The following is an 8764-nucleotide window of genomic DNA, read 5'->3' as shown; positions in this document are numbered from 1 at the left end:
ATGTGCCCCAGCTTCAGATATTCTTTCAAGAACTCATCATAGGCACTCTTGAGGTTGGGTAGTGCCTCCAGTCGTCCATATAAGCAGGCGAAACGTCATTTGGCTATCTCGTATTTGTCTCCTAGTTGTGCCAATTTCTCTGGATGTTTTGGAAGGGCGACCTTCTTCATCTCGGACCGTGGTTTTATCAAACTCCGCCTCACATTCTTTTTCTTCACGCGGCCAAATGCTGGGAGACTGACAGGATTCCAGCTCCCAAAAGCGTTTCAGTTGATCTTCCAAGGAAATGACGTTACAGACCAAGAACGATCACAGTACTGCTTCAGCGCGAGACACCTTTCCCAACACTATCCATCTTAACTCCGTGTTTTGCAGCAAAAGTGTGGAGTTATCCAGCCTGATCATCCCCTCTAGCAGCCTCTCGTTGCAGCCTTCTCTGCCAATGAGAATATCGATGGGACCCGGCTGGTCAAAGTGAGAATCAGCTAGAGGCAGTTCATCCGGAATGGCCCATCCATGACGATCGACGGTGGACCAAGGTTGATCCCAAGTGACGTTCTTCAACACGTGACACTTCCAAACCGTCTGAAATGAAGAACGATTAGACTGGATGGACAATTGGACCATATACAAACTGGTGTGTTGAGCCCTGCCGATCCCACCCAATATGTGGGTCACTCGTATCTTCGACACACCCAATCCTTATACCAATCTTTTTGTTACTAGATTGATCAGCGATCCTCCGTCTAGCAAGGCACGAGCCCAATAGTGAACTCCGTTAGCAGTAACGATATGCACCACAGCGGTTGATAAAAGAACCAGTTTGTTCGTATCGACAAGGTTCGTGTAGCCGCAGCCAGTGGGTGGCGCTTGAGCACAATGGTTGAACGATGACACTACTGATTTCATGGTGGTTGTCGCATCTTCGGTTGCAGGTTGGCCGCTGCTGACAATATTAGTTGACGAAGCACTGTGCAGCATGGTGTGATGCTTCCGACGAAATACACGACAAGCGCCTGATTTGCAACTGTTTCGGTGATGCGACGCTGCCAAACAGTTAAAGCACAAGATGTTTTCCCTCGCCATATCATACCGTTGAGATACTGATGCCTTCCGGAAAAGTTCGTACTCATATACCGAATGCGCCTTCTTTTTGCAAAACACACAAGTAATCGCCGGTTCGATTAGTGCACTGCAAACATCACTTGTCTTTGCTTTGGGTTTTACGGTGTTTGAAGAGACGTCCACGTTACGCGCTTTTTCCTGTTGCGATACCCGAAGCACGTCCGCATAACCTCGTAAGAATTGCAGCACATCTTCATACTTGGGAACTTGCTGACTACGATGATGAATTTCCCACTGCTTGAGAGTACACGGATCTAATCTAGCACAAAGCATGTGAGCAAGCAACTCGCTCCATCCGTCCATTGTGGATCACGCTGACAAACGCGTCTCTAAAGTGTAGCCATTGGTCCATCTGACCATCGAAAGAAGGTAGTCGTGTCTGTGGGAGTTTTACACGTCCCTTGGATGCTAGGGTTGGTGCCACACTCGATGATAATTGACGCTCAACATTTAACGCAAGTTCAAAATGGGGCCTTTCGCACAAGGCGTACTGTTTTTCTTCTTGGTCGATGGTATCATCGGACGCTGTCGCCAGCCGGCTAGTATGCCACGTTTCATACTCGTTTCAACCCTTAAATAAGGATTCGTCCAATAGCGTTGCCTCCTTCAACGCATTTTCGATTCGGTTTAGCCTTTGCTCAAAATGATTTCGCATTCGCTGATCTTGCGCATCGACATTTGTTGAGCCGAACCCTGTAAAATCTGAACCTGACACCGCCATGTCGCCGCCGCCATCCATACAGCACGGCGTAGCTTGTTCCTCAGAACTCTTCTTCTGAGTTGGACTCCCTATTACCGGCATTGTACCGCTCACTCCGAATTGTTCGATTTCCCGAGAAACCGTCTAACACAGCACACTACGCGCACACAGTAAAACACCGACGCTCTGTCCAATAAGGACAACAGATAGCACTACCACGCACGCACCGTGCCAACGCTACAGTCCAACTACTATTTCTGAGAAATCCCTAATAGAATTTCCAATCAACTCACACACGCGCACACTAACGCGCGAACATGTACGAACATGAACGGACTGGAACAACGGTCACTTAAACCGAGCACAATTGTTCTTTTACTTGAACTATCACAAGTCTTCGTAATGATTTCACTAACCAACGGTTAGCAAACCCTGAACGTTAATTATTTCTTTCCATGGACATCCAATGGACAAGAAACCAGCACTCAGATCGTAAGCACGATCTTCTTTGGTACCATGTACCAACAGAAAACCAACGATTTCGTTCTGTCCTTTTAAGCGGGAACCAATAATCAGATCGCGCGCACGATCCTTTTTGGCACCATGTGCCAACTGTAACACCATGCGCAGAAATCGTCACACAAGGTTCGGTAAGGATTTCCTTATCCCACGGAAAAGAAACTTATTTGGCACATGTACCAACAGTCACAAAATGTTCCCTTTTCCACTCAACCAGGACGACAGGCAATCGACAACGTCTTTTATTAACGCGCTAATGTTCACAATATATTTCTCGTGACACTGAGAAACTGGCTCTAGAGAACATTACACGATGTTCTTTGCATTAAACTCGTTAAACTAAGGCCGTTTTAAGAGCTTTTCTAAAAATCCGATTTTCGAAGGACCAAAAATGTTGGGGTACTTGCTTCAACGATAGTTCAAGGGCGAATCTTTCTTTATTTTCTCATTCTTAGCTTCTTGCTATGATAGCATGCAAGTTTGCTATGATAGCATGCAAGTTTTCCGTCCCTTAAGAGCTAGCGTCATGTCGAATTGCCATTGGTTCAGCCGCTTAAGAGCTTCTAAGGGACGGTATTAAGCGGCGCCACTTTAATCGTCCCTTAAGGCTTAAGGGACGACTTTTTGCTACGGATTGATCAGCTTATAGATCAAGTGATATCCGATGATCATAACAAACGACAGGCACACGAAACGCATGCTAAACGTGCCAACAAATCCATTAATGGTTTCTACGTTCCCGCTACAATTCGTAAATCCATTCAATTTTTTATCAGTTTTTAGAATAACAGTATTAACACTTTGCACGAGTTCTGGTCGGAAAAAATATATGTATGTGTGTTACAATTATAGTATCAGATTATTTTTATGCATTTTATTGTACCACTGCAATATACACATATACTCAGCGCTGAAGCTTTTCACTGTTTTAGATATATTTATGGTTAATCAACATGATTTCTTGTCACACACAACTTTTTAAACACTAGACGGCTCTATAGCTACATATTACGCTGTAATCTCACCGTCTCCAACATTCCGTCTTCTTCGTCGATCGCAAAAACACTCTCGTATCCACCGGTAGTAACACGCGTACTCGCCACCAACGGGAGAACCATTACACATATCACCCAAAACCATCGTCCGTTAGTGCTGGGACTACTCGCAAAGAACGTACTCCACCTCACAGGGCAGACGCGGATTGTATTTCCGTAACGAACCACGGTCATCTTAGCACAGACGCAAACTAATCGCGCATAAGTTTGCCCCGCTGGTTATATTTTCTTCAGCTACCAGTCGAATGAAGTGGTAGCGTCACTATGTGGTGTACGCACCACAGTCAAGGTAAACAGGATGGTATCGAAACTTCACATATCAATCGATTCTGAATTGGACTCGAACAGGTTTTCAAACATCATCGACGCACTTCTTGCATACGGTGAACACAGATTTCAGCATCACACCCACATTGGCACTTTGTGCGATGGGGATTAGAAACGTTGAGTTATCGAACAACGAAAATATCTGTGTTTTACGCACATCATCCAGCTCTTGACGTTAGAAATATTGTAAACTGTATACGCCTGAGTATTCTATCTGACTGAAATCTCATCAGTATACAGACAGACGTAATGAAGACATTTTAATACTTATCATTGTCTTTCTCTCTTTCTTGGGCTGCTCATGGTCGGATCTTCCTGGTGGGGCATATCTGCATCGCCAAACAGCTCAGCTAGCTCGTAGTTCATTCTTCTTCTCCACACGCCCTGCTCGCACACACCGCCAGAGATAGTTCTTAGTACCCGTGTCCTCCATTAGCATAGTCCAGGACCCGTAGTGTGTTGCTGGAGCCTTCTGGATCGTAGGAGTTTGTGGAGCCCGTAGTAGGCACGAGTTCCCTTCGGATATGCGCCTTCGGATTTCACTGCTCATGTTGTTGTCCGAAGTTACGATCGTACCAAGGTAGCAGAACTCCTCTACCACCTCGAGATCGTCGCCGTCAACTGATACTCTGCTCCCGAGTCGGGCTCTATCACGGTCAGAGCCTCCGGCAAGCAGGTACTTTGTCTTTGTCGCATTGATCCTCAATCCAATTCTGTAGACCTTGCGTTTCAGTCACGTGTACGCGTCGCACACCATCGCAGATGTCCATCCGTTGATGTCGATGACATCCGCGAAGCCGAGAAATTGGAGAGAACGAGTGAAAATCGTGTCCTGGATGTTGAAGCCCGTTCTTCGCATGACACCTTCCAGAGCGATGTTAAACAGCAAACAGGAGAATCCGTCCCATTGCCTCTGAACCTGGTGAGATCCACGATTTCGATAGTATGTTCGATACTCTCACCATCCATAATGGCCTTCAACAGCCGTACCAGCTTCCCTGGGAATCAGTACTGCTGCATGGTGTGCCTTAGTTCGGTCCGATCTATGGTGTCGTACGCTGTTTTGAAGTCAATGAACAGGTGGTGCGTAGGAATCTGGTGCTCTCGGCACTACTGTAGGATCTGCCGTTGAGTAAAGATTTGGTCAGTGGTCGATTTGCCTCCAACAAATCCAGCTTGGTAGTTTCCGATGAAATCAATGACCAGGGGCGTAAATCTTCAGAAGAGTATTCGGGACAGGATCTTGTAGGCAGCATTCAGGACTGTTATGGCTCGGAAGTTAGCACAGTCCAGTCTGTCGCCCTTTTTCTACGCTGGGTGTATGACAACCAGTTTCCACTCGTCCGGTAGTTCTTCATGGTCCCAAAATGCTTACGATCTGCCGATGCATAATGGCGGCCAGTTTCTTCGGGCCCATCTTGACCAGTTTGGCCACCAGACCATCGCTGCCACTTGTTGTATTTCAGCTGTTTGATGGCACTGATGACTTCGTCCAAGTAGGCGGGGGCTGCTCTCCTCTGTTTACCTGCCTCCGGTTCGGTCTCTCCTGCATCTGCTCCATTCAGATGTCTGTCGTAGTAGCACTTACATCTGTCGATCTTATTCATGATGACACAGCTTATTGGCTACGTACAGTTTCTGGTGTAACTTAACCATAATCAGGAAATGGTCCGAGTCGACGTTTGCTCCCCTGTACGTACGTACGTCAATAATATCCGAGAAATGCCTTCCATAGATGAGAACGTATTCCATCTGGGAATATGTCTGCTGTGGTGATCTCCAGGTGTAGCTGAAGCGACGTGCGTGCTGGAAGAAGGTGTTAAGACTGGTCATGTGCTTGAACAAAGCGAAATTTATTAAGCAAAACCCATTGTCGTTCGTCCGCTGGTGGGCGCTGAAACTTCCTATGGTGGGTTTGTATGCATCCTCTCGACCTGAGCGTTAAAGTCTCCAATGAATGTCCAACTGCGTATAAAAGATCTCTTTATCGTCATCGGTGCTTCCACGGTGCGGACTATGCACATTAATAATGCTCAGGTTGAAGAACCTTTCACGAACCCTCAACCTGCACATCCGTTTGTTGATCGTCCAGCACCCTGTGACCAGGAACGCTATACCGAGTTGCTGCTTTTTCCACCTCTCTGATAGATCATGCGATCACTACGGTAGGAGCGCTCCGTTACTCCTTTCCAGTGTACCTCCTGAAATGCTACTATTCCGAAGCCGCGGGCCCTCCTCTCGTCCGAAAGAGTGCGGATACTTCCGGCTGCTGTGAGGGAACCCCGAACTTCCCGAACCCCCTGTCTCGTCGGAGGGCTTACGCATCCTAGCTGTTTGAGGTTGTGCAGAATGACACGACAGAAAGGACATCAAGCCGCTCCTGACTTGGAGAACAGATGCTGGCTGTCCTGCTCCGCACAATTTAGCCGTATAACTCATCTTCCTAAGGGGTTCGGTTTTCCCTTATACCCAAGCTCAGATTTATGTTACCGATCTGTACGGCGTGGACCCATCTTCCCAAGGGGTTGGGTTTCCCTTATACCCAAGCTCAGATATTTGGAGAGATATGTTACCGATCTGTACGTCGTGGATGTATTGAGTCGGAGTATGGTATGGAGTGTCTATATCATCCTTCTAGAGGCTTCGGATCCATACCCATATCAGTGCGGTATTGCTACATACGCTGACAACAGAACAAACTTATTATTATATTAATCGCTCATTTAAAACCAAATTCTTTCAATGAAAGCGATTTAATTGCTAAATGAATGACCACTTTAAATCGCTCGGTATAAAAATATAAAAATTGATAGGCGAGCACTGTGCCGAGTTCCACAATTATTAGCAGAAATCGAAAATATATCTATTTATAATTTTTTGTACAATGAAAGATTTATATTTATTCCTACATTCCGTATTGGCTTTCGAATTAAAAAGAACATTTTCTTCTCATTTTTTCCCGTGAGCCAGTTCTTACAGCGCTTTTCCACGTGGCCTACATTCTTGGTGTTCTTCGAGTGGACTGTATATTTATGTAGCAAGAGAGGACATAAGTAAGACTTTCGGAAGCAAAGAAAAAACACGTTCTTTCACTAAGTTCACTACTTGCATTCTCCTTTATTCTTATTGGTATTTGTGCACACGTTACAGGAAGCCAAGGTGTCCTTATGACTGAGGTATACTTGGCTCCCAACTATCAATTTCAAATTACCCAAATAGCATAACACTTGGTTTATGGTAACCGCTTCACTACTCTAGCTGACTCTTTACTATCGGGTTGGATTCTTCTTGGTTAGCTTTCCCGCTGCTAGTTATGTTTACAACATAACATTTGATGAACAGTTTATGCTTCTAAGTTCAGGTCGAGCAGAATTTTATCATACACAAGCTCACGAACACGTTTCGCTATCATAAAATCAAGATGGTTGAAGTTGGGATCCTCTACAACGGTCATGGAAACGAGATTCGGTAGCTCACTCGCTAGTCGTACAACATTAGCTGGATCTACCATCCAATCGTTTAGGCTGTAAAATATCACAATTGGTGTAGTGACAGCGGACAAATTGTATTTCGGTGGATGTTCACTTCCATAGGCCTCAAGATTCAGTTCCTTTCGCCCGTAGTCAAACTGTTGAAAACAACCGCAACGGTTCAGCTGAGCGAAGTGTTGCAGCTGTTTGCTTGATGCTCCGGAAGAATTATGTCCAGCAATCACGTGCTGTGCCAGCTAAAACATAGACACAAAAGAATGGTTATAAATACGAACTAGCGGAGGGTAACACATGAACAAATTAGCCATCCTACCGGATCCGTTCCATTGGGATTGGGTCCATATAACAGTTCCATCAGTTGAACACAAATATTCCGCGCTATGCTTGGTGGACACAATGTTCTCTGCAGTGCATACTGTGCCTTGTTGTGGGGTAACAACTGCCATAGTCCCATAGTGTCTAGAAAATACTTGATGGCATTAATGTTCTCTGCGATCCATCGAAAGATGGGACTTCGGACGTGCTCCACATATACAGCCGCTGATAGGGCGTACGTTCGACTAATTTTTTCATTGTACTCTGGCCGACTGGAGGCCATCACGAAGAACACGGTAGTTCCCTGCGAAAACCCAATGTAATGGAGGCGCCTTGTACCGGTCACATGCAAGATGTGATCGATCATGGCCGGCAGATCGTAGTAGCCCATCTCGTGCCAGGTGTAGTCCCAGTACGCACGTGAGTCAGGTGACAGGGTGGTGTGTCGACGAGAGTATCGATTGCCGCGCAGATCCGCCATCCATACATCATGGCCCTGATCAGCCAACAGATAGGCGAGACTATTGTTAGGTCCGATGATAAGAAAATCGGCAGAACTAGCAATCATTCCGTGCACCAGAAGTTTCGGAAGCGATAGATTGGATGGTTTATCCTTGGGAGGAATTCTCGTTAACGCCAGCACATATCCGTCGTCGGTGATAACTTCGTGTCGTTCGATTGGGTATCCATATTTGTGGATCAGTTCGGACTATAATGAAGAAACAAAATGAGCTTTAATCACAAGAGGTTACAAATTCTCTAAATCTATCGTATTTTACGCAGAATTGAATATTGGGCTATACAAATGAGTAAAGTCAAGAAGAATCAAATGTGTTCTTCTGAGCTTATAAAGTGCAGTTTGCTCTTGACTGTCGAGTAGATCACACGTGTTTTCTATCAGCAAGAGTACAAATCATTACAAATACAATTAAAAACAAGACGAGCCATGGAGGCATCAGGAGTTAGGCCCATTAGGGACAAAACCTTTAAGATCGTGTACGAAGGGATCCCAAAACGCCCTTCTCGATCAGAAGTGATCGACTTTATAGTCGATATACTGAAGGCCGGGGAGATCGTGACACGGATACAGATGTGCACGTCTACTGCGGTTGTTTTCGTGGAAACGGAGACGCTTGCGCTGGCGCAGAAAGTGGTGCAGGAGCACCAGGGAAAGCACTTCCTGCAAATCGACGGGACGGCTTACCCACTGCCGATTCTATTGGAGGACGGAG

At 45.8% G+C, this 8764-nt stretch overlaps 1 protein-coding gene across 1 annotated transcript; it reads right to left on the bottom strand.

Annotated features, from left to right (window-relative positions):
* Positions 1-6231: 6231 nt before the first annotated feature.
* Positions 6232-8305, bottom strand: LOC125760469 (lipase 1-like). Its single transcript, XM_049420631.1, has 2 exons — positions 7531-8305; positions 6232-7453 (listed from the first exon to the last, which is right to left on the bottom strand). Exons 1-2 carry the CDS (start codon positions 8098-8100, stop codon positions 7070-7072), a joined length of 954 nt encoding a protein of 317 aa, XP_049276588.1. The 5' UTR covers positions 8101-8305; the 3' UTR covers positions 6232-7069.
* Between the last annotated feature and the right edge of the window lie 459 nt (positions 8306-8764).

Source organism: Anopheles funestus, chromosome 2RL, assembly GCF_943734845.2.
Source record: "Anopheles funestus chromosome 2RL, idAnoFuneDA-416_04, whole genome shotgun sequence".
Classification (NCBI taxonomy): domain Eukaryota; kingdom Metazoa; phylum Arthropoda; class Insecta; order Diptera; family Culicidae; genus Anopheles; species Anopheles funestus.
The sequence above is the reverse complement of the archived record's forward strand: the minus strand, read 5'-3'. Positions and strand labels throughout refer to the sequence as shown.